Raw genomic sequence first — 26,877 nt, forward strand, 5'->3', positions numbered from 1 at the left:
GCGCCATTACACTTTCCCGTAATTAACTTCCAGTCCAGGTCGCTTCTTTACTCAAGATCTCATCCTTTGAGCCAGGCGTCAACGCAGCCTCCCAAGGAAAGCGCATCGAACGGCGAGTAACGTCCCGGCGCGACTCAATAGGGGGAGCTCGAAGGCGCCGGAGGGAACTGCGACGCGCTTTCTTCCCCGGGTTCCTCTCTCTCGCCTTTGCGTCAGCTGGTTCCGGTTCCGGCTGGCTTTTGGCTCGTGAGAATGGCAACGCAAGCGGCGGAATGGGCAGAGCGGCTGCAGCGGCAGGTCAGAGGCCGGCTTCTCCGGGTGGGTCGGGCGCGGTTGCGGGGAAGAAAAGGGGAGGCTGGAGCGGGAGGCATCTGGGACGGTCCTCGCTCTCGCCCTCAGAGCGCGCCGAAGCCCTTTTCTCTGTCGCTGCGGGGTTTCCGCTGCTGACGCGTGGCAGCTCTCGAGCTTGCGCGGGAAGTCGTCGGCCTTCCATTCCCTTTCGCCGCCGGGGCTCCCTTCGGCCTTTTACATAATGATGCATTTGTTTAATGTTGCCGTGCAGTTCATCACCGGGCTTAAAGCGGGGCGGTGGGGCGACGTTTCCGAAAGCAGAGGGTTAAACAGGGAGTGCAACTTGTGCTCCCCGCTCGACGCCCTTGTGCACGGCAAGGGAACGAGGGGTAGCTTCGTGTGGAATAGCGGAGACTGGTGTCAGTTAAAACATTTTAAAGCCGTTTTGTCAATGGGAAGTAAGTCCCTCTTAACTGGCAAAAAGGAACCTTCCCGAGAAATCCGTCTCCCCTCTCATTATCTTCTTTTATCCTCCTCTTTCCATTCCTCCTCCCTTTTCTGGGCATCTTCCTGTCTTTTAGTTTTCATTTTCTTAAACTAAAAGGCTTACGTACATAACAGTGTGTTGTAATTTCCATTTATGTACGCATTCCGCTGGTCAATATTTACTGCTCAGAAAATGAAAGAGTTCTTCTGTGGGGCTGATTTAGTTCTTTGATGAAATCTGATAAAATCTGAAAGTGGTACCAACCTCTATCAAATTATTTTCTCCTAAGTTTTTCCCAGTCTGTGGTAAGGTTGGCACTTCCTGACAGCCAAAGAAAGGTTGTCAGAAGTTAATTATTCTGCACTTCCTTACAATAAACTGAGTTGAATGGTTTTCTCTGTATAATAAAATATGTTGTTCCCCTTTCCTGTTTTGCTTTTCTCTTTTTGTTTGCTCCTTTTTATATTAAAGCAATAAGAGATTAAAAATAAGTCCCTGTCTTTCCAACTATCTCCAAGGAAACCAAAATAATTGCTATCAAAATTGAAAAAATTAAAAATTAATCAAGAAAACTTGTGATGTGTTCAGATATCTCTTTGAATGAACTTTTCATACTAATATGACAAATATCAGCAGTTTGCTTCTTTGCCATGTGACCCTTGTACTTATTCTATCAAACGCATCAGTGCACTCACCTTTTCTTGTAATATTTACTGTATGAATAAGGGGAGCAGATGATTAGTTATTTCCATAATTCATTTTTAATATAGTTTTATAGGAACTTTTAAAAAAGAAGATAAAAACTAATATAAAGTGAAGAAAAGAGAAAAAGAAAGAAATGAAAGAGAAAGCAAAAAGTGTAAGAAAAGAAAAGTGAAAGAAAAATTTTAAAAAGATACAAAGATGCACAGCAGTGGCTTCCTATGTTCTTCACAGCAGTTATTAGTACAATTATATTTTAACCTCTCTCTCTAAAGTTACATCAAAATACTCTTCTTTCTATAATCTATCCTATCTAATCAAAACCATAAATCACAAGTTTTCCATAATTCATGACAGGAAGGCTGGATTAAAAATTGCCCAAGCAAGATGTAACAACGTATCTTTATCACTTTAACAGTTTTAACCAAAACTTTGGCTGCACAGATATACGGTTTGATACCTTTTAAACCTAAATCTGGTAACTCTAAGCTATTTTCATTGCTCTTCTTGACTCAAGAATTTTATGTAATTGGCATTTACCTTTTAAACCTAAATCTGGTAACTCTAAGCTATTTTCATTGCTCTTCTTGACTCAAGAATTTTATGTAATTGGCATTTAACTTAAAAATAGCATTTCACAAGCTTTTCTTCAAGCTCTGTAGCTGTAACAAGTTGTTTTAAAAAGCGATTTCTGTATAAGAACTGGATTGTGATTTGGATGTTTCATTTTATCCTTCAAGTATTCAAAGTATTAATATAAATGCACATGAATGTCTACATCCAAAATTCTTAACTACTTCCATTTAAGTATAGGGTGCAAATTAATGTATCAGTTTCTGTTTTACTTGCTCCAAGTTTTGAAGTCTTTTTCAGAAGGGTGGGATAACATTTGCCTTTTTTTCTTTAATTTTTTTTTTTCAACTCCCATGTGATTGTCTTCATTATTTTACTTTATTTTAAATTAAACACAGCTGTTAATGTTGGTTTTAATGTAAAATATTATAAAGCTAACTATTATTGGAAGATTCAAAACACTGGTATAAAATATTTCATTTGCTAAAATATAACTAGAAGTCCAAATCACTAATCCAGGTTTTGAAGAAAATATGCCATTTTTATTTATTTTGCAATTTTTGTAGACTGCTCCTATATAAAGGCTCTGGGCATACAGCAGAGTAAAAACATGAAACAAGTTAGACATCCTTGCTCTAAGATGAACATCACAAAACAATGAACTAAAATTGAAAGCCTGGTGGAATAAAATTGTCCGTGTTGCAAAATGCTAGGAGGGAGGGGTCTGCAGAGACCTTTGGATTTGAGAATTCCAGAGCATAGGGGCCACGACCAAAAAGTCCTGGTGCCTGGTCCACTAGGTGAGTGGTGGACCCTTACCAGGCCCTCCTGAGATGTTTTTTAATGGATAGGCAGATTCCATCCAGTAAGGCAGTGCCTAATATAACTCAGCGCTATGTCATAAAGAGCTATGTAGATAATTTCCTACACCCTGAATTGGGCCCAGAAGTCTACTGGTAGCCACTACACCGATTTCAGTATTTGTATTACCCTGCAATGGGGGGTTGACCTGCTTGCATATAGCGGATGGATTCCACACTAGCTGAAGCTTCTAGGTTGTCACCAAAGGCTGCCCCACGCAGAGTATGTTACGGTAATCACACCAAATGATATCAGGGCATGAGTCACAGTTGTCAAAGCATCATGTTTATAACATAATTTATAACTTGTATTAAGTTAATCATAACTCAAATTAAGTTTTCTTTGTGTGTGTGTGTAAGCAGACATGCATTCTTTTATTTTGTTTTAAAAGATTATTTACAGTTAGCTTGTTTATATGATACTATGATTTAAATTTAATTTTTAACATAAATGGGCATTTTCCTTGGAAATTTAGCTTTCTGTGGGGTATTTTCACTTCTAGTCCAGTATTCTAACACAAAATTCTTTAAGATCTGCTGATAGCTTTTTAAAGTATTCAGTGTTAAATATTTTCCAATAGGGTACACTGTTTGTGGGACATGAATGGAGAATCATATGAAAACATTTTTCTTTTCTTTTTTTTAGATGACAAGGCATGATCTTTGTGCTAAGATTTTAGAGAGAAAGAGTAGTCACACTGTAATGCTTTAATAGCAAAAACTTACTTCAAAAAGCCATTCAATACTTCAGTAGGCTTAGTATTAGATTGACTGATATTTAAAACCTGAGGATCAAAAAGATACAGATGAATAGATGAGTGAAGTCGGTGATATTAATTTACTATACAGGACTTCTTCCTAGAGCATATAAGATTCCATACATGGTGAAGAAATAAGCAGTGGTGCCATTTATTTAATTGTAGGAAATAAACTGTAGTATTGAACAACAAACCAAAATCATTGTTGCTTTCTAGGAAAAGGATATCAAGTTTTTGACTGCTGAAATAGATCATTTGAAAAACTATGGATGCTTGGGAGCTTCACCAACCTTGGAGGAATTGCGGGAAGAAAATGCAAAATTAAAATATCGCTTAAACATCCTACAAAAGGTGTGTTTACTTTTTGAATAGTAAGCAATGTGAATAAATGGAGATTGCTACAGTTCTAAAAGAATCACGTTTTTATGAAAAAAGTGAGCATGTGTGGTTGTAAGCTGCTGGATGGATTTCCACAACCAAATGGGCCACTGTGGCAAAAGCAAATAAATTGAAAATAGAGGACATTGCATCCAGAAGTATATAGCCCACAATAGAAGTTAAGAAAGAGTTAATTAGATTTGGGGGCAATGATTGGGGAAAAATTGAGAGCTATTGAATACAAACACCACATCCAGAGGAGGAAAAGAAGCTGAAAGTTTGTGGGAGAAGAGTTGCAACAAGAAAAGTTCCAGAACTGCAAGGGATTTTCTCTGTTGATGTACATTGCTATTCTTGGAGTGACAGACTGCGTACACACACACACACACACACATACACACGCTGTCTTTATTCCTCTCTGATTCTGAAGCTTTTCAATTATCTGTTATTTCATTAAATGGATACTTATTGCAGTGTTTCTTGATCTGCCATTTAAAGATAGCTCTAGGAATTGTGGCTTTCTCACATTCTTTTAGTACTCATGTAAAAGAAGGTTAACCCAAAAGATTGGAACTTTCAGTTGCAGCCAAAATCTATATTATTCAAGACAGTTTTTCCCCCCTATATTTCAAAATGGCAGGCTACCTTTGTGTCTCAGAAGCATTGTTCTGGCCAATGAATAATTAAATTAAGCCGCAGAATGAGGTAGAGCTGGTGCTAGGTATAATCAGAAGTGTAATCAAAAGACAGCTTCTCCTTCTTACTAATCTATGAAATTGAGAGGTTAGAGTATAAGTAAATATGGCCCAACTACTAGAAACACATTTGAAATTCAAGTTCCCTCTTTTGAAATGGTTAAAAATAAAAATGCAGGATATACAGTTAATGAATAAATATAACAGCAACCTAAAGATAAAAGGAACCATGAATATTCTTAGGACTAATGTAAAGACCTATTAAGACAGCAGTAATACTTTTATTATTATTTTATTTTTCTCATCAGGATTTCAATTCAGTTGTAGGTATAGTTGCCAGATATCCATAAAAGAAGAAAACCTAATTAAATCCTTTGTTCCTGGTACTCTCTTCCAGAGTACAAGTAGTCCTCAAATTACAACCATTCGTTCAGCAACTTTTTGAAGTTACAGTGGCATTGAATGAAGGACTTACAACTGGTCCTCGAAGTTCTGGCCGTCGCAGCGCCCCCACGGTCATGTGAACAAAATTGGGATGCTTGGCAACCAGCTTGCACTTATCACCAATTGCAGCATCCCGCTGTCACATGATTGCCATTGCCGACTTTCAGTGCCAGTTTCCCACAATGGGGAATTTCCCAACGTCAATGGGGAAGCTGGCAAGGAAGGTTACAAGTCACTTGGGTAAGTCTCCACCACACCCTGGCCTTTCTTTGCTCAGGTGCACTGCGCCCTCCTTGCCCACCCTCCCTGCGCTAACGCTCAGGCACACACCCACCAGTACCCTCCTTCCCTCGCCTCCCTGCGCTTGCATGTAGGCATGCACCCACCAGCCGCCTCCTTCCCTGGCCTCCCTGCTCTTGCACGCATGCATACATGCACACCATGCCCTCTTTCCCCAACCACCCTGCATTTGCACACACCCCGCGCCCACTTTCCCCAGCCTCCCTGCACTCACACCCATGCACCCCACACCCTCTCTCCCCAGCCTCCCTGTGCTCGTGCCACACTGCAGCACCCCCTCCCCAGATTCGTACATGGGCTGCACCGGGCCTCTCCAACCCCCCCTCCGCGGTCCCTCCACTTCCCACTTAACAACCCGCGTATCTTGGGGTTATGACGACATTGGCGTCACACTTTACAACTGCATCACTTAGCAGTGGCAATCTCAGTCCCAACTGCTGTCGCAACTCGAGGGCTACCTGTACATATTAATAGAGACCTAGCCCCAAAGTACACTTCAATAGAGACCTAGCAAAACTGAACTTCCGTATAATAATTTTAGTCTACTGCATTTTCATACTGTTTTTCATAAGTTAGTCTGGGTACCAAGAACGTTTCTTCTCCCATCAAGCATGTATTTCCAAATGATTTCTGTGCAGGGATTTGTGGTTATATTCTGTACATACAAGGAATAACACAGACTTCTTGGGGTAACAAAGGACAAATGTGAAAGAGCTTTTCTCTTTTTATTCTACCTGCAAATGGATAGAATCAGAAATGGACAAAGCATCCAGATCTATCTGACAGATCATATAATGAATCAACATTTTCATTCTTTCTAGTTCATAAATATAAATGTGTACATACATGAGCATCTAATTCCAACCATTTGGGGAATTCTAACTTGAAAAGACTGGAAATGAATAAATAGAATTTCCTTATTAAGTTTATAATTTGAGATTGCATTTTGAACCCTTATATAAGGACACATGATCCTATGGACCTATTTGAATTCATAGTTAATTAATTTTGTTTTGTATTCCCATTTAGAGCCTTCAAGAGGAAAGAACTAGAGGAAAATCATTCAAAGGCATGATTAATATCAACTACCGGATTCAAGAAATTTTTAAAGCAGCTATTAAAGCTGCATATCCAGATTTAGAAAACCCTCCATTGGCAGTAACACCAAGTCAGCAATCTAGGTTTGGTGATTATCAGTGTAACAGTGCTATGAGCATATCTCAGGTAATTGATAGTATGTATATTTTTCATAGTTCTCTAATTTCATCTCAAACAAATAACTACGACATACTACCTTGCTGTAATTTGAGTACCCAGCTAGGCAAATGATCTGCACTTCTATCAGGCACTCCTTTTTCCACAGAGACCTGCCATGCATTATTGAAGTCTTTGAACTGAGACAATGCTTTGCAAATAACTTGAAAAATATTAAATGGAAAATGTCTAATCATGGGCCTGGCACTTCATAGTGATCTTATATTGGACTTCTTAAAATTTGTTTCAGTGATATATAGCCAAAAAGCAAATATTTCAGTAGGATCTGTCAAACTGTCTGAATGTATTTATTTTAAATATTCCTATCCTTTTCTTGTGTAATTCAAAACAGGTAACCAAGTAATAAAATACACTGAAGGGAAAGTAAACAATAAGATTAGAAATCTAGCAATTAAAAAAAAGGTAAAAGTAACAGTAATAAAAATTAGGAGAGCCTTTTAGGCTAAATGTTTTAAAGTTGTGGTGAAAGGTCAGCAAAGATGGACAACACAAATATTTCTGGCTATGGAGTTAAGAATATCTTTATTGTTCCAAATAAATGTGTGGGTAAATTCAGTAAGAGGATTTATATGGATGAAATAAATATGTTTCTAAATGTAGCATTGTTATCTTCCCCTTCTATTCTTGGTCTGAAAATTTCTAAGTGCAATAGGTTGTAAAATGCAAAATAGTTAAAAAAAACTTACAACCATTCAGTTAATTTTCCCTGTCAAACACAATAACATTGATCTTTGATACATGAATTTTCAGATCCATGCTTGTCTGTGCATCATAAAAATCTGTCTAAATTTGCTGAAAACAACTCAGGTTCTTAGCCAACAACACAGCTTTGTCAGCATACAAAAGTACATGCATACTCACATTTCTTTCCAAAGCACCTCTAGTGTCACCACAAGCATACCATGTAAATGTTTCCATAATTATATTAAACAACCAAAGAGACATCACATTCCTCTGTCTCATTCCCTGCTCAATATTGGACCATTCACTAAGATTCCATTTTCTTCCCATGCATGCTTTACTTCCATCGTATACTACTCCTATTACATCACAGTCAGTCTTCAACTTCATATTCACAGAAAACATTCTGTAATTTGGGCTTATTCACTGTATCACACATTTTACTATAGCAATAAACACGCAAGCAACTATTCCACATTCAGACATTTCTGAATGACCTTTTGAAGAGCAGAAATCTACCTGACAGAGTCTCGTCACATTTCCCAAGTTTGCTCATTCTCACTTCTTATACTCTTTGAAATAGAATGAAAGACTGTATCTTTAAATGTAAGAAGAATACTGTAAATGGTAAAGAGCATGCATGAAATAATTAAATAAAAGAAATGTGTCTATGAAAGTAGAGACAAGTGAAAGCTATAATAGATTTGAGTAAAAGTAGTCTGATCTTGTGGAGTTGATGAATATATGCAGGGAAGTGAAGGGGTAGGTTTAATTATGAATGAAAGAGCCTAAATATACTGTATATAAGAAGGTATACTTTGGTGTCATCTTAATTGTTTGTGTCTGTGAAAGTAAAAGCTTGGGGATAGCTGCATGTCAACACTCAAGTTAATGGTGATAATGAAATAACTAGGGATAGGTTTGGGGAAACACTGTGCTGTATTCAGTGATTCTGAATTACAGTGATCTGGAAGAAAGTTACTCTGAACAAGGGTGGGAACAAGATGAGAGAGTACAGGAAAAGTGTTTCGGCCATTTAGAGTTCCAAGAATAATGATAATTGTTATTTTTTAATGAATATCTGCTTAGAAAAAGATCTGTTTAAAATATGTGGTTTAAGCATGAATCTGCTCATGTGCCTGCATAGCAAGGAATATTATTTTATTACTTATGATGAAAGAATAGGAGAATTAGTGAAAGATACTTTCATTTCTTTCATTAATTCATGCTCTTTACCATTTACATCCACATCCTATGGCTGTTACCATATGAGCGTATAGATACTGGTTTTGGTCAATCAAAGCTTTCACAGAATGTTTTTTAGTAAGAATAAGAAAGAGTATATTAGATTGCCAGTCTCCGTTGTAGCTATACCATATGCAGTATTCCCCACTAATTCTAAAGACACAAGAATCAGCCGTTTTGGCCAGTGTGCCACAAGTGCCAGCAGACAAGTCCAATCTAACTCTTACAAGCCAACATATTGTTGTTTGCATCCCAGCAGCTAGGAAGTTTATGTAATATACCCACCCACATGGGTACAGTTTTTATAATGTTCTACTAATCAATTAAATCAGTATATGTTCACAGTGTAACTCACACTTTTTCCTTAATTGCCTAGGAAAGTAGTTGGATAGCTTGGCAAACTGGCCTGGCAGTAACCTCATTGATACGTGCCAGCCATCAGGCTCTCTGCATGAATGTATTTTGGAGTAAATGAACCACATTTTTTCAAAGAGCTCATTAGTACTGAGATTGGAAGCCATCCAACTCAACACAAGCTCGCAGTGCCTTTTAGAATATAGTTTGACTGTTGTTTTACTCCAGAGATACAGTGGCTAGCTGTCTTGTCCAGTGCGGGTTTCTGAATTACTGTATTGTCTTTGTTGCTTTGTATCACGGGCTTTCCCAACATCCCCTTAAAATAGGCATGGGCAGAAGCTGGTTATGGACTGTTTCCACCAATTGCATATGCTTTTGAATTCTTTCTTTTGTACTCAAGATGTGATGCTGCTGGAGTTTTTTTCCTCAAGCTTTGCAAAAGTTATATGTTTGCTTGACTGATTACTACTTTCATTTATTGTAATGATTCTAATGGACAGATACACTTTCTATTTTTATATCCTGAGCGCTTGATACATTTAAAAAAAAAAATAGCTCATTTTAAAAGGATTTTTTTTCCTTTTGCCTCTTGTGCTAAGTCTGAAAGTAAACTTACCATAGCCAATATTTTAAGCCAGAGTAAACACAGTTTAAAAATTATTCTCTTGTCCTACGTTCTAGACTTCAGTCATTCAAAATCAACATTTTAAACATATCATCTCACATGAGGTGATAGTAAGTTTCAGGTTCTTGGTGTATCATACCCTTTTCACCTAATTTCACACTGATATACAACAGATTTTCAAAAAACACATACATTCTAAAAGGATATATGTGTATAAGTGAGAATGCTCTGTATCTCTTAGCCACTGTGATAGTTTTCTGAACCCCTCAGTTGGGTTTCAAACACAATATACTAGTGAGACAAAGACAAAACAAGATTGTGATCATTCTTTCTACATTGAAAGTTAAGCAGTCATCAAGTACATAGATTTACTTCAGAGTCTCTTTTCAGGAACCAGTCAATCCATGTGAGATACTCTAAAGAGTTAACTTGTTAGAAAGGAACAGTCCAAAAATGAAAGTATAGAATCAGACCTTTGGGATCAAGAAAACATTTAGCTTTTGGCCTAAATAGTAGCAATTTCCTTTTTTTTTTTTTAATGTTCCACAGTTATCTGTAATAACAAATAAACTGGAGATGTGCCCATGAAATGAAAGTTGAACTGATCTGGTTTAGATATACCAAAATAGACTTCACAATTATTTGCTGTCTTTGGTTCCAGACTCTGAAAGCATGTTTAAATGACTGTGTATGTGCTTGGATAACAACTTGATGTTTGGGGCATTATTTTTTAACCTGTGGATTCAAAGCAGGTTTTTATAGAATAAGAATACCTATTATTTTTGCCAAAGCTGCTTAAATGATGATTCTGTAGAATATTGGTCATGGTATTGTGTGCCTGGGTGTGTTTCCATTCAATAAGTAATTACACTGACCCCTTTCCTTATTTTCAGATACTGCTCAAGACTAAGGAAGTAAAAGTAAGCCCAAGAGAAATTGCTGACAAGATTGCCAGAAATATTCCTGACAATGAATGCATTGACAAAATTGAAATTGCTGGTCCTGGTACAGTTACTCCGTCTTTACTATGAGTAGAAACAGAATTTGCTAGCAAGTTATATTATAATGAGATTAAGTTGACAGTATCATGTTCTGGCACTTGCTGAACGTGCTTCTTCCTCCCTAATTCTTGACTAAGTCTGTTAATAGAAGAGTGTATCTATCTGGTTTAAGTATGCCTAGCTTTTTTTTGGCATAAACTTTCTATCATTTGTGCTGAACTAGTGAAGATGTGTATTGTGACTGCAACAATATGCTAATCTGCCATGTTGTATATGTAAAAAGTATTCTCTGTATGAAGAAAATAAAAGTGGATATGTATTTACATGCTCAACAACCATTTTACTTTTGATGACTAAAGGTTTCATCAATGTACACTTGAAGAAGGATTTTGTATCCAGACAGCTGAGCAGCATGCTGGTGAATGGAGTTCAGCCTCCTGCTGTTGGTGAAAGAAAAAAGGTAAATAGTCAATAGTATCTCATTCCCCCCGATGAGTGCTTGTGGTTTTGCCAAAAACTAATGTTCTCTTTAATGTGTACTCCTCCTTGGGGCCTCCATAGAAACTCTCTCCTAACATTGGAGAAGGTCTTTCACAGAATTCCAGGAAGGAGTGCTGGTGGCAGAAAAACTAGCTCGCACTTATAAGCAAAAAGAATATCTGTGGCCTTCTTTAGATCTTGATCCAGATTAATAATAGAAGCTTCCAGAAATTCTGTCCTTTTAAATATAGAAATTGATTCTCTTACCTTCAAAGAAAGATTTGTACACCACACAAAGAATTTGTATAGAACCTAAACATATAAACGTAAACTGGATTTTGTATGTTGTCTGGTCAGTGCATATATAGGCTCCACAGATGATGAGAAAATATACAGTACCTAACTAAGTAACATAAATAGGATTTCTTATCTTCCCAACTGGTATTCACATTAGTTTTGCTAGCACGTGTATATTTTCTATAACGTCTAGTAAACATGCAGAGCAACCGTATGGTTATGTTCATTCTTCATTCACAATATCTGGATTCCATAATATAGTTAAAAATATATTGCACCAGTTGTATTCTAAATTTTTAAGTAAAGTTATTTTTCATTCCTTATTCTGTATAAAAAGGTGGTGATTGATTTCTCTTCCCCAAATATTGCAAAAGAAATGCATGTTGGACATCTGAGATCAACTATAATTGGGGACAGCATGTGCCGTCTCTTTGAATTTATGGAGCACGATGTTCTAAGGTAAGTCATATTGTAGTATAATGTAGTCATGCTTATAAAGTACTTAGAGATACAGTGTTTCTCTTTCTGTGAAGCAGTTAAAACTTTATTTTCGGTAATCATTTGTATGACACTAATGTATCACAGAACTGCTGGAACTCCTCTGACCTGCAATGAACTGTGTTAATTAAGCAATATGCACACTGGAAATACCATAATTGTTACTTATCTTGCACAGTATTGTTTAGTGCAGAACGCTGCAGAGCTCTGGATGAACCATTTTAATTAGATTAGTTTAAACAAATGGTGTTTCCCTATTTAAAGGCTGCCTGTACTTTACACCTGTTTTGTTTTCTTTGCTGTCCAGATTGAATCATTTAGGAGATTGGGGCACCCAGTTTGGAATGCTTATTGCTCATCTGCAAGATAAATTTCCAGATTACCTCACTGTTTCTCCACCCATAGGAGATCTCCAAGCTTTTTATAAGGTATTTTTATTTAAATATTTGGATCCACAATGTTTGTTACTGTTGTTATAATTGCTTAGAAAATACTTGATGCTTTACACAGTATTGAAACAGTGTATCTGTTTTTCTTTTCTTTTCTTTTCTTTTTTCTTTTCATTATTCCTTATGTAGGTCATTTTTGTAAGAATCTTTTTAAACTGAAAGGTGTCAGTACAACCATTACATGAAAAAGAATAAATGTTGTAGCAAGCAATATTGCAAATATTTATTCAAAGCTTTACTGCATTTTAACTATTCTTAATTACAGCAAATACAGTTTAAAGATAAGAATCAGTTATTTCAATCCAGTAGGAGAAAGCAGCAGGTACAGTCAACTTCCTCATGTGTATTTATTGTGGCTAAAAGAAGATTGATCTAAGACAGTCAATTTGCCTGACAAAAAAATCCAGTCAAATAATAGTTAATGCCATTGACAATCTATTTCTGGGAATTATAGGAGCCGGGGGATAGAATACTGGGCTAAATTCTCCTCCTGAACTTAGATCAGTAGGGTATAGGAAGTTGCTTATAACTATCCAGACTACCATGAGCATTTATGAACAAACAAGGATTGGTGGGGTGGATCCAGAGACTAATGAGTGCATCCTTGTATGATGGGGTGTTGCTACCAGGTTTAAAAGAGACAGTGTTCTTTCCACTCCTGAAGAAGCTGTCCCTGAATTCAGAGGATTTTGCCAGATATTACCCAAACACAAATAATCATTTATTAGGCAAGGAGGTTGAAAGGACAATATCTACATAGCTGCAGATATTTTCAAAGAAGAGAGACTAACTCAACCCTTTTCAAGGTTATGATGTGTTAGACTGCTTAAGAACCTGCTCCTCTTCACTTCTAAGCATATTGGGGGGGGTGGGGGTGGGATTTTAACTCCAGTGAGATCGGTTTGTTTGATTCTCCACTTCCTTATAGAAGAAAAACCATAATGCCAGCAAGCAATGCACAATTTGCTTGGATGTGGGGGCCATGAAGATTGATAACCCATGGATACTGAAATTCACATACAGTAAACTCACATGTGAGTGAGGGTTCTCTTCATAATTATGGCTGCAATGTAATACTGTACTGAATTCTTTTCAGAGACTTGAAGATCTCCCTATATATTAAATAGCCTTTTATATATGCTAACAAGATGAGAAGATCAAACAGTTACAATTGCTTAATTGCAATTGAGATAGTTATGTCTATTAATGTGAAATTTAATGAATGTTATCCTTTTAACATAGTCTAAACAGTAACCCTCTTATGAATACTTTGATTGGGTTCCATTTAATGTACATTAGAGGTTATTTTATGGCATCTTTATATTCTTAACCTAGGAATCAAAAAGAAGGTTTGACACTGAGGAAGAGTTTAAGAAGCATGCTTACCACTGTGTGGTCCTATTGCAGAGCAAAAGTCCAGACATCATTAAAGCTTGGAACCTCATCTGTGATGTATCCCGAAAAGGTGATTTTTGCAATTTGCATGGGTTGATCTTAGCTACTTTTTAGCACTTTGTTAGGAAAAGGCTTTTCTTAAAAGGTTGGGACTTGAAATGATTTTTGCAGAGCACTGCTGAAGGACAAGGGTTTCAAATGTACCATTTAGGGTGGAAAATTTTGAGAGCTGGATCTAAAGTTGCTCTTCTGTGAATGGAAAGTGCCAAGATCCAGTCTATAACAGCAAACGTTTCAGAGCTTTGGGGCTTCCTCCACTACTAGCATATTATAGTGTGAGAAAAAATGCGGGGTGGGGGGGGAGGGAATCACCTCCATAAGGAACATCCTGAAACAAAGATTTCTGATTACTGTTTTTCAACAACAATTTAGGGATTTATCACACTACAGTGATTTGCACAGGAAACATTATATTTGATTTTAAGGCCTAGTTTCTTTTTATTATACAATTTTACTTGTAGGGAGCCCATTAGCTATATACACAACACCAAAACATTATTATATTAAACAGATAAATAACATCCAGTGATTTCTAGTTTTTCCCTACATGTTTTTTCTGCATTTAAGTTTCACTTTAAGCACAAGATTTGTGCATGAAAAAAAATAAGATTTTTCCCTTGACTTAACTGCAGACTGTCAGCTTTAATTTGAGGGTATGTACATCCAACTCAGGTGAACGGTGTAGGAATTACAACAGTTTGCATATGTTCCCCCCACTTGTTAAGGGACCAAAAGTAATGGGACAATTGGCTTCTCAGCTGTTCCATGGCCAGGTGTGTGATATCCCCTCAGTACCCCAATTACAATGTGCAGATAAAAGGCCCAGAGTTCATTTCAAGTGTGCTATTTGCATTTGGAATCTGTTGCTGTCAACTCTCAAGATGAGATCCAAAGAGCTGTCACTATCAGTGAAGCAAGCCATCATTAGGCTGAAGAAACAAAACAAACCCATCAGAGAGATAGCAAGAACATTAGGCATGGCCAAAACAACTGTTTGGAACATTCTCAAAAAGAAGGAACGCACCGGTGAGCTCAGCAACACCAAAAGACCCGGGAGACAATGGAAAACAACTGTGGTGGATGACCGAAGAATCCTTTCCCTGGTGAAGAAAACACCCTTCACAACAGTTGGCCAGATCAAGAACACTCTCCAGTAGGTAGGTGTATGTGTGTCAAAGTCAACAATCAAAAGAAGACATCACCAGAGTGAATACAGAGGGTTCACCACAAGATGTAAACCATTGGTGAGCCTCAAAAACAGGAAGGCCAGATTAGAGTTTGCCAAACGACATCTAAAAAAGCCTTCACAGTTCTGGAACAACATCCTAAGGACAGATGAGACCAAGATCAACTTGTACCAGAGTGATGGGAAGAGAAGAGTATGGAGAAGGAAAGGAACTGCTCATGATCCTAAGCATACCACCTCATCAGTGAAGCATGGTGGTGGTAGTGTCATGGCGTGGGCATGTATGGCTGCCAATGGAACTGGTTCTCTTGTATTTATTGATGATGTGACTGCTGACAAAAGCAGCAGGATGAATTCTGCAGTGTTTCGGGCAATATTATCTGCTCACATTCAGCCAAATGCTGCAGAACTCATTGGACGGCGCTTCACAGTACAGATGGACAATGACCCAAAGCATACTGCAAAAGCAACCAAAGAGTTTTTGAAGGGACAGAAGTGGAATGTTATGCAATGGCCAAGTCAATCACCTGACCTGAATCCCATTGAGCATGCATTTCACTTGCTGAAGACAAAACTGAAGGGAAAATGCCCCAAGAACAAGCAGGAACTGAAGACAGTTGCAGTAGAGGCCTGGCAGAGCATCACCAGGGATGAAACCTAGCGTCTGGTGATGTCTATGCGTTCCAGACTTCAGGCTGTGATTGACTGCAACGGATTTGCAACCAAGTATTAAAAAGGGAAAGTTTGATGTATGATTATTATTCTGTCCCATTACTTTTGGTCCCTTAACAAGTGGGAGGCACATATGCAAACTGTTGTAATTCCTACACCGTTCACCTGAGTTGGATGTACATACCCTCAAATTAAAGCTGACAGTCTGCAGTTAACGCACATTGTGTTTGTTTCATTCCAAATCCATTGTGGTGGTATATAGAGCCAAAGATGTTAGAATTGTGTCGATGTCCCAATATTTCTGGACCTGACTGTACATATGACTGCTGAATTCTTTTAGCTTTGTCTGTTACAAGCAGTGAATTATTGTGCTAGTTCCTTTGTTGCTTATGGGGATTCCTTTCAACAGCTGATACAGGCTTCTGATTTGAGCTTTCTGTGATGTAATTCAAGTCTGGAATTTAATTTTTGTTTACAATTTTTTGTGGATAAAATTATTCTGATCCCATCATTTTTATTAATAAAGGATGAATCAACTGTAGGAACTCTTTGCTTTTCCTGGTTTGCTTTTAAATGCAACAACTTTCAGCCTTATTAACTGGTATTGTCTTTCTTGCCTGCTTCATTCCAGAAAGGCTCAAAAGATAGCATGAAGTCAAGGATTTAGAAATGAACTATATGCCTTCCAGTTAATAATTAATACTGAAAGATTCACAGAAACTCGGAAGCAAAGTATTCTTTATTGCACAGAAAAACTATGGATAAAATAGAGCCTAAAATAAACAAAGCACTCAAAGAACCAAATCATTCTGTTCTCAGAGTTCAGCATAATCAGTTATGTTTCACTTCTGGGTAGAAGGCATAAATAATGCTAAATATGAAAATCCACATTAATAGATTGGTAGATCACGTGTCATTTCGTAGTGCGATACCAAATTTCCTAGAAAGCATGTTTTCATCAGCTGGTAATCAGGTGTTTGAAATCTTCAGCTTTTCTCTTGTTTACTTCTGCTGAATGCTTAACATGATGCTGGAGTTTATTAATCTACATTGAGTGCTAATGAAAACCAACAGTCAGCTTCAGTCCTGTTTACCTGAAGGTTTATTAAGCTCAGTTGGAATTACCTCTGAGAAGAGAGGATTACCACTTTAATTATTATTATTTTTTAAATTGAGAACAAAGGCCTTGGTAAAATTCAAGGTGAATCCAACTATAACGTTCCTCCATTTCCATATAGTTTACTGTTGTCTTATTCTAATTACTATATTTTCAAATTAAGTATGAGAATCTCAAATTCTTCACTGCTATGTGCTTAGTTTTTTTCTCCTTTTCTTGATCAGAATTCCAAAAGATCTATGACTGCTTGGATGTTTCCATAATAGACAGAGGAGAATCATACTACCAAGATAAGATGCATGAAATTGTGAAGGAGCTTGAAGAACGAGGTAACACATCCGTATTGTAATTAGAAGTTAAATAGCTGAAATATATTTAAAACGATAATCCATTTAATGTAAGTTTCAGATCTACAGTGAAGTTTGTTTTTATTAAAGAAAACTTAAGATGATTTTTGTTTCTCTTCCTTAAAAAAAACCCTACAGTTTTAAAATTTCCACTTTCTGATTGATAATATTTTTATAACTAATGCCTGTATTTATGTCTAATCATTTATACCTTATCAGTATACCTAACCATGTATAATTACCCTGAAATTCAAATTACTTCCATTTGCTTTCAGCTGTCATGGGTTTGAAGAAGTAATATATGACTTTATTTAACTGATTTTATCCTGACACAAGGCAAGGTGATTAAATCTGCTCTGTAGGATCTTTTCAGAAAGAAATTGTGACAGTCCAGATATCAGGATGACACCAAACACCATGCAATATTTTATGCAATATATACAGCCATATGTAAGTCAAATGATACAAGAAGCATAAGGAAAGTGTAATGTTCTTTAATTAAGACATAATCATTCATACATTCACATTTTGGATAGCTAGTATAAAGAGAAGTTGAGACAGGTAAAGACAGTAGGTTGGTGCACAGTGGATGCATATGGAGACTCTTTCTTAGATTGGTCACCTCCCAAGATGGCTATTCTTAAGGTACAAAGATATGGTGTTTCTGCTGTGTTCTGCTATTTCAGGTTCACTCTTAGGTTGGGCAGCTCCCAAATACGGAGGTGACTATTTTGAATCTTCTGGCCAGGAAAGAAAGCATTACATTCCAGCTTGCTGACAGTAAAATCATGCAGGATCTTTGACTTCTGATTGGTTCCTTTCAGTGTCCTAAGTGTTAGCAGATTTCTATAATAGATGTAGATAGATATTTCTTTTGATAGCACTGTTTCTCACATATGATAAACCTATGATGTTTGGGACCCACTGTTGATCTGAGAATCTTGCTGTCTTCAGACAACATATCCTTGCCTATTTGAAGTAGTGCCAGTTTCTAACAATAATTTCTAATAGTTTTCATTCCATTTGGCTCTACTCCCATCTGTATGAGCATCTCTTTCCCAGCCTCACATTTAGTGATTTCTCTGTGGACTTGACTTTCTTTTTGTAATTTGCAAGTTTTTTTCCTGAGAATATGTTCCCTTGAAAGTTTTCACTTACTTCATTTATACACTAAGATGGTCGTCTGCAGCTCAATGACATGATTAACTCTAAATGCCCTTTAATCTAGGCCACCTAAATTCAACACACAATAAGAAAGGTTAGCTTTTGAATTACATGCTTTAAAATATTGAAGGCTGTTAGAAATTATTCTCCATAATTCTTTCACTGTGTTTCATCTCTTTTCTGAATTAAACACATTGTTTCTGTTAATCCTTCTTCTAATGTTTAACTGGAGTTCAGTATGTAATCATACCAACTGGCATGCTTTCATTGCTTCCTATGTTTTAGAATATATGGCTTCAACTCATAGAATTTGTTGTTTTAGAAAGGCTAAATTTAGAATCTGGAAATATTTAATAGAGGGTCATCCTTTCGTGAATGATTAGTAATAAGGTCTATAGGTTTCTGACTGCTGGCAACCAGGAATTAAAACAGTTCACTCAAAAAACAGCATAAGAGATATTACATTTGGGAAGATAATCAGATAAATTATTCTTGATTACATTTGGAGCAAAGCCTAATGTAAGAGCAGGGCCAGTAGAGTTATACTACCAGGCAAGACAAGAGTCCAAAACCATTTTGCTATATTGTCCTCTGGTTTCTTTTTTTTTTTTTTAATTTCTCCTAACTGGATGGTTTGATTTTTTTTCTCCTTTAATCAGCCTCTGAAATCAGAAATTAAACCCATCTCAAGAGATAATTACCAATGTTGGTTTAGAATTGGCAAATGTAGAAAGTTTAAACACTTGATCCCTTTTTGTATGCCTGTTTGGTTGGCAGTTTGGAGTATGGCCTGATGACAAGTTCTCTTTGTAAATCTTTGTTGAACAGAGTTTTATTTGTCCTTGATTTTTGTAAAAAAAAAAAAAAGTAGATTTGCTTCCCAAGTTTTAATATAATTTTCCATCTGTTTTTGCATAGTTACCAGTAATTTATGTTCTATCTTTAGGGTTTTTACAAGTGGATGATGGCCGGAAGATTGTCTTTGTTCCAGGATGTTCTGTTCCTTTGACAATTGTGAAGTCTGATGGGGGTTTCACATATGATACATCAGACATGGCGGCTCTAAAGCAGAGGATTTTCGAAGAAAAGGCCGATTATATAATTTATGTGGTAGACAGTGGGCAGGTGAGCTTCTCTGACCTGTGTTTTGTCTTTGCTTTGAAAAATGTATTGTTTGTGGGCATTGGTGTGATCTAAAGAACATACAGATGTACTGTTCATTAAATACTCCCCCCCCCCATTTCCTTAGTTCCTGTAGCTTTTATTTCTATTATTTTTACCCATTGACATCAACAGCCCATTAAACAAAAATCTGTGGAGAAACCCAAAATATAATCAGTTATACTTAACTGATTAATGTTCTTTCCTTGAACAAAAATATCAATCTTTCTGGTCATTTTGAATATTGAACCCTGCTGGGAAGTTATTCCTTTCTTGGTTCTCAGGACAGTTGCTACCGTTGCCTTCCCTGAAACAAGGCACAATCTTTACTAGAAGCATTTTTAGATGTCATAATTAACTGTTGTTGCTTTAATCTTTCTTTGCTTTGCAGTCTGTTCACTTACAAACAGTATTTGCAGCAGCTCAGATGATTGGATGGTATGACCCCAAAGTCACCAAAATAATTCATGCTCCTTTTGGGGTGGTGTTGGGAGAAGACAAGTAAGTTTGCAAAGTACATTCTTTAGGGTTTGTGTGTGTGTGCGTGTGTGCACGCGCGCGTGTGCCTTGAGTCAGTCTGGACAAGTCCCTGCAGTTTTCTTGGTGGCATTTCAGAAGTAGTTTGCCATTGGCTTCTTCTAAGGTTGAGGGAGAATGACTGGCCCAAGATCACCCAGCTGGCTTTGTGTCTAAGGCAGAACTAGAACGCAAAATTTAATGGTTTCTAGCCTATTGCCTTAACCAGTACACCAAACTGGCTCTCTTCTTCAGTATGCCTTAAGCTAAATTCTCTTGTTAATCTCACTGGAAGACTAGATGTCCTCATTTAAGGAAGATTAATTCCTATAATGACAAAAACTCTATTGATTTGGACCATGCAATATTCAGCTTGAAGGCAGTTTTATGAAATAAACCGTTTGGATCACATCTTCAGGTTTTTGAATTAGGTGCTTTTGAAGCCACTCCTTTTTCTGAATTGGTTTTGAGCTACTGCCAGAAAATAAGGCCAATAGCAATTTAGATAAATGAATAGTCTGACTCTGCATAAGACTTTCTTTTGAAAAACACAAAGCCATGAATTCTTACCTAGCCATAATTGTTTTTTAGTCCCCAAATTGCCTAGGTTTTTTTTTTTTTTTTTCTGTTTCTGAACAAATCTGGCATGAATTCAGTTATGACATTTATTTTGCCTTGTTTTCTGAAGTATATTGTTCCCACAGGGTTGTTAGAATCTTTGCTTTTTTGTTGCACATTCTGCAACTTTACTTTGAGCTGTAATACTGAATTTATACATTAGTGCATAATGCAAGAAAAGCTGTGTAGACATCTCTTTTTTGATATGCGTGTTCTAAAATTGTCTATGTTAGAAATAAGAATCCTGTGCATCCATCTACACAATTTTGTGAATATGATAAATCAAACCTGTATTAACTAAAGTAATAGGTTAAGTAGTACTCAAGAGCACGAAGCAGTATTTTTTTTAGTTTGGAAATACTGTCTCTCCTCTTCCCCCATTCAGAGATTTGTTTATTACTAACACTCTTCGCTTTTTTCTTGTTATTCTTTTCTTTTGTCTTTTAGATTTGAATTATGCCCATTAATTAGGGATTCACCATCTAAGGCATCCAGAGCCACATGGGGCCCACAAAACCCTTGTGTGTGGAGCCCTTCCAAGTTGCCATTCAATTAATTTTTATTTCAGTCACATAAAAAATACCCATTTTAAATTTAAATTATATGGGGACTAACCACAGTAAAATAAATGCAATTTTGTAATATATGAGTCAATGAAATGAAATGGGAATGTGTAAAACCTACTGTTCCAGGAAATGAACCTTCTGGAGAATTCTGGAGCATTCAGTTTCTCCTCTGGACCATTCTGATCATGGTTCAAAACAAGCTTGTTTTGTCTAAAGCGTCATTAATTGCTTTCAGTTCACAGGATTAACTTCTTGAAAACTACCAAGTCATGCTTGAAACAGCTAGACCGGCTGGAAAGAAAAAGTGTTTGCTTGTACTTAAAATGAAATTATTATTATTTATAATAATTCTTGTTATTATAGGCTTATAATAATAAAGCTTATTTAGAAGTGCAGGGAAAGTTTGATTTCTAGCATACCTCTTTAAGACAAACTGTGACGCTAGGATTAAAAAAAGTGCTCCTTCCCAAAATTAATTAATTACATTATAATATTCCTGCATTCAAACTGAAGCTCAGCTTTATTTAAATCCACTTAGTTTGAGCCTGGGTGATCACACGAAAATAAAATAAATTTAGATTCTTTAAAATCCAGCCATTTTTTAAATATATTATTTACCACCGTGGATACAAAGAGTTGTCTGTCTGGTATGTCACTTTCATGCGGTTAAAACAGCAAATGTTTACATTTGGAATGTAACTATTTAAAAATGAGATACTATTTGAGGAAAGTAATAATTTTCACTCTTTGCTATAAGGAAAAAGTTTAAAACACGTTCTGGGGATACAGTACGACTAATGGATCTTCTTGAAGAGGGACTGAAGCGATCAATGGATAAATTGAAGGAAAAAGAAAGAGATAAGGTAATGGGTTCCTTTTTTCTTGACTCCAACATTCTGCTATCTTGCCTTTATGAAGAAGCATGTCCTGCACTTGGTATTTCCTTTTGTTTAATTAACCTTATATTTTGGCATGGAATTTTCTGTTTTGCTAATTGTATTCCCTGTTGAGCAGTGAACACATTACTGAGGTGTCCAGTCTATCATGGATACTTTGTTTCACAGTGCCTAAAACCAGCATTGTTATTTTATTGGATAGGGAAGAGAAACAGGATCTACTGAAGTACTCTTGGGGAATAGTTCTGTTGCATTCAGAGATGAATTTTTGCTCCAGTCTGTAAACTCTTGTATTCTCTTAGCTTTCCAGCAGATGGCAGAAGAACATAGAATGAAGGATAGATAGGACCACTTGTGTATTGATTGTATTGGTGAGGGACAGTTCATTTCATTGCTAAGAAATGCTTTGTACCTTACCACAAGCAGAATGATAGCTATAACTTTCATAGGTGGCCTGAAGTTTTTTGCGTATATAAATAAAACCTCTGCCAACATCATTCAGCTGTTTTAGGGAATTTATTTAAGCCACTTGTAGAGCTGAGCTGAGCTGAGCTGTGTGGTTGGAAACTTTTTGAGACTGCAGTCTCTGAGTAACTACATCTTCAAATAGTGCCTGCAGATGATACAGGGTTGCTCATTTATGAAATTTCATTGGATGCTACTTGACCTACCGTTTTTTGAGAAATATTCCTGCAGAGTATCTCTATTCCAGGATCACTCTGTAGATATGGCACGTTGAAGAAGGGTAGGCAACTGGGTGCTTTTGTGCAGCTCCTGAACTTCTTATATTTCTATTTCTGTTTTATCTAATCTTTTCAAGACTTTGTAGGTTGTATATGACTGAAACACTGTATTTGTTCAATGGTTTTGTGTTTTATCTTGCTGGTCGTTGATGGTAATTAAATAAATGCATTCGTTCAGTTGAAAAAAAATTTCTTTTTTTTAACAGGTTCTTACAGCTGAAGAATTAAAGGCAGCCCAGACCTCAGTTGCCTTTGGCTGCATTAAATATGCAGACCTGTCTCATCATAGAATAAATGATTATATTTTCTCTTTTGATAAGATGCTTGATGATAGAGGAAATACTGCTGCTTATTTACTTTATGCCTTCACTCGAATCAGGTAGGGAGAAAAGTATTATCCTAAGTTCTTACATTTTTGCAGTTACGATACATGTATGGGACAATTAATGCCTTGCTCTATATTTTTTTTAAAAAACTCTTTTAGTTAATAATCATTATTTTCAGAATATTGGGGCTATGCTGATGTTCCCTAAACCAGCTAATTTATTATCTATAAAAATGGCATTTAACTGTCAGTACATTTAACAATCTTGGTTTCACAATCTATAGCTGTGGTTATACATAGCACTAAATATTTATTTTAATGCCCAAGATAGCTAACAAAAATTAAACGAAGTAAATTTTTAACTTAAAACTAAGCATTAAAAGCACGGTACAGCCCATTCAGGAATATATTTTGCTTTTAGAGCAGGACTTGGTAATTTGATAACCTAATCTTGGACACTCTTACATGGTATCCATAGTGACAGGAAAAATATATATTATGGTTCTGCAGTGATTGGTGTTCAATAGGGAACAGCTGTTTGGGGAATGTGTTGAACCTGTTGGCACCTCCTTAAATCAAATGTACCTTTTCCTGCTCACTTGGCATAGGCTAAAGAAAACATGTGGCTTCTTTTAAGGAATTTTTAATATGTATTAATGAGATCTTGCATAAGAACTCAAGAGAATTCAGGAGATGATGCTTAGTACTTTAGTCTCTTTTAGTTTTCTTAATAGGAGGAGAGCAACTGATGCCTGAATCAGTGGCTGATGTAGTCTACATTGTTTTTACATTGACTCAGGACTTATAGCCCTTTCAAAGTGTGTCTTTCAAGATGCAACATTGCAACCAATCACCTTAGGGGAAGGTGATTGAGAAGGTGGTTGTGCAGCAGCTTCAGAGGATCTTGAATGAAGCGGATTATCTGGATCCTTTTCAGTCAGGGTTCAGACTGGGTATGGTACAGAAACAGCATTGGTTGCGCTTTTGGATGATCTCTGGCATGGGCGGGATGGTGGTTGCGTGTCCATCCTTGCTTTACTTGACCTCTCAGTGGCTTTCAATACCATTGACCATGGTATCCTTCTGGACCGACTCAGAGAATTGGGGGTGGGTGGCATGGTATTGTGCTGGTTCACCTCCTTCCTCCAGGGTCAGTTCCAGTCAGTGGTTATTGGGAAGGAGAGATCCCACCCCCACCCCCTGCTGTACAGGGTGTTGCAGGGGTCGGAGCTCTCACCTCTCCTATTTAACATGAGACTGCTGGGTGAGCTCATCCGTCGCCATGGGGCGAGGTATCATCAGTACACTGATACCCAATTGTACATCTCTGCCCCAGCGACTTAAGCGATGCTGTGGACGTCCTATCTCAGTGTCTGGAGGCTTTGAGGATCTGGATGGGGAACCACAGGCTTCAACTGAACCCTGGCAAGATTGAGCGGCTTTGGGTTTTGAGCCCCTCTCATTTTAGGATTTTACCATCTTTGGTACTGGATGGGTCGCACTGCCCCGAATAGACCCTGTGCACAATCTGGGGGTCCTCCTGGACTCCCAACTTCTGCAGTTGTGGCTAGGAGGGCCTTTGCACAACTTCGTATTGTGCGCCAGTTGCGCCCATTCCTAGATAAGAGGACCTACTCATGGTCACTCATGCCCTAGTCACCTCCTGATTAGACTACTGCAATGCGCTGTACATGGGTCTGCCCCTGAAGAGTATCCGGAAGGTTCAGCTGGTACAAAATGCAACGGCACAAGCAGTTATGTGTGTGTTAGTAGGACACACATTACACCTCTGCTTCGCAAGCTGCATGGACCAGTTTGTTTCCGGGTCCAGTTCAAGGTTCTGGTGTTGACCTTTAAAGCCCTTTGTGGCATGGGGTGGGCTATCTGAGGGACCACCTCTCCCTGATTTCATCTGTCCATCCTACCAGATCCAGCAGACAGGGCATGTTACGGGTTCCGTCACCTAGGGAGCTACATTTGGTGGGCCCCAGATGGCAGGCCTTTTCTGCTGTAGTGCCTGCGCTGTGGAATCTTCTCCCCCTTGAGGTGAGGTTGACCTCGTCATTGTTGAGCTTCCAGAGGTCCCTTAAGACTTGGTTATGCCGGAAGGCCTGGGGACCCCAGGGGACGGGGAAATTAGTGATGTGGCTCCCTTATTTTTAACATTCTTTTATTCTGTTTTATTTTGCTTTTTATATTTTAATGTAATTATTGACTGTTTTTAGCTTTGTTGTACACCACCCGGAGTTGCCTGTGGTGAGATGGGTGGCTATATAAATTGGTTTAATAAATAAATAATAAAAACCATATTTTTAGTAGTAGTATTTTTAACAATATTGTCAGAATGATGCACAATAGCTAGCCATCTTTTTGGAGTAAGTCAGTAATTTTTGGTGTGTCTTTGTTCTTGTGCTACTTAGGTTTTTTTTTTTTTGTCTGAATAAAGATTTTTTCTAAAGAAACAAGGCTTGATCCCTTGGAATCTAATCTAAGGTTTATTTCTGTGATAGATCTATAGCAAGACTGGCCAATATCAATGAAGATAAACTACAGAAGGCAGCTAGAACAACAGAGATAATATTGGATCATGAAAAAGAATGGAGACTAGGCAAATGCATCTTGAGATTTCCTGAGATCATCCAAAAGTGCCTGGATGACCTTTTACTGCACACACTCTGTGACTACCTCTATGAACTAGCCACCACATTTACCGAATTCTACGATAACTGCTATTGTGTAGAAAAAGATAGACAAACTGGTGAGTTATTATTTTGAAAGTAAAGTGGGACAATTGTGTGGAGAATATCAAGGCCCCAAAACATTGACAACTTAATAAGAGATATAAAGATCTCTGAAATCTTTCCATCAAAACCATACTGGATGGAAGATCATACTGAAAGAACCTCTGAGACTTTTTATGTTATATATATTGTCAAGTTTTTCTATTAAAATAAAAGGCTAGAAAATATGGAGAATGAATAATTTCTTTCAAGTAAAGCCCTGCCACCATTGCAAAATAAATACATGGTTGTATAGATTGCTGGACTTGAATTATAGTTGCATAGGATCTCTTATGGATGCAAAACCTTGGACAGAATTATCACAGAAGTGAAGTACTAAAGTGCCTGTTCATAATCTTACTGTGTGATAGATTGACTGGAACTGATTATAACTGCCTAAATAATGTTGTATTACTGAACCTGTCAAAGAAGCAACAATAGGTATTTATCTGTGAAAGTGTTGCATCTGATATTTATATTATTTTGTGCTGTGTCTGTTTCTTATCTAGGTGAAATAGTGAATGTGAACATGTGGCGAATGCTCCTGTGTGAAGCAACAGCTGCTATAATGGCCAAAGGTTTTGACATCTTGGGAATCAAGCCTGTCCAAAAAATGTAATAAAAATCACTTTTAAAAATTGTTAGAAATGAAAGATAAACAATTATTATTATTTTTTTTTGGCCAGGAGTAGAATTCAATAAAAATAAGATACTCAGATTTGATTTTCTTTCTTTCCATGCTAAAAGTGCTTGCCATTGCATTTCAGCAAGATATTATTTTTTTTTCAGTTATAAAAACTATATGCAAAGAGGATCAATTCACATTTTGAAATTTGCCTAAATTTAAAGTTCACATACAATTTAAGAAGGGAAGCTTTGTAAGCAAGAACGAGATTCTTTTAAGATTTGGGATGTTTGATTGAACTCAGTAAAAT

At 37.1% G+C, this 26,877-nt stretch overlaps 1 protein-coding gene across 2 annotated transcripts; it reads left to right on the top strand.

Annotated features, from left to right (window-relative positions):
- The first annotated feature begins 149 nt into the window (after window positions 1–149).
- Window positions 150–26,660, top strand: RARS1 (arginyl-tRNA synthetase 1). 2 transcript variants are annotated; one of them, XR_015794721.1, is made up of 15 exons: window positions 150–297; window positions 3,888–4,022; window positions 6,518–6,712; window positions 10,565–10,676; window positions 11,032–11,132; window positions 11,787–11,908; window positions 12,255–12,375; window positions 13,732–13,861; window positions 17,051–17,155; window positions 19,284–19,462; window positions 19,890–19,999; window positions 21,956–22,061; window positions 23,044–23,216; window positions 23,962–24,115; window positions 25,673–25,811. XR_015794721.1 is itself a non-coding variant. In XM_007424806.4 (15 exons), the coding sequence occupies exons 1-15, from the start codon at window positions 253–255 to the stop codon at window positions 26,559–26,561; spliced, it is 1,992 nt and encodes a 663-aa protein (XP_007424868.1). In that variant the 5' UTR covers window positions 150–252; the 3' UTR covers window positions 26,562–26,660. The 2 variants fall into 2 exon arrangements, 1 of the variants encoding a protein (XP_007424868.1); XM_007424806.4 differs by lacking the exon at window positions 23,962–24,115 and adding an exon at window positions 26,452–26,660 and having other exon boundaries at window positions 25,673–25,920.
- Window positions 26,661–26,877: the final 217 nt, after the last annotated feature.

This window comes from Python bivittatus, unplaced genomic scaffold (genome assembly GCF_059951505.1).
Source record: "Python bivittatus isolate LINGU-HERP-01145 unplaced genomic scaffold, Pbiv_v1 ctg000080_np1212, whole genome shotgun sequence".
In the NCBI taxonomy this organism is placed as follows: Eukaryota; Metazoa; Chordata; class Lepidosauria; order Squamata; family Pythonidae; genus Python; species Python bivittatus.

What these genes read in the sequence shown, in the direction of transcription:
- RARS1 (XM_007424806.4), top strand. Translation starts at nt 253, where the DNA reads ATGGCAACGCAAGCGGCGGAATGGGCAGAGCGGCTGCAGCGGCAG. An exon ending in GTGGTGTTGGGAGAAGACAA is followed by an intron (nt 20,000 to 21,955) that starts GTAAGTTTGCAA and finishes CTTTGCTATAAG; the next exon opens with GAAAAAGTTTAAAACACGTT. An exon ending in AGGAAAAAGAAAGAGATAAG is followed by an intron (nt 22,062 to 23,043) that starts GTAATGGGTTCC and finishes TTTTTTTAACAG; the next exon opens with GTTCTTACAGCTGAAGAATT.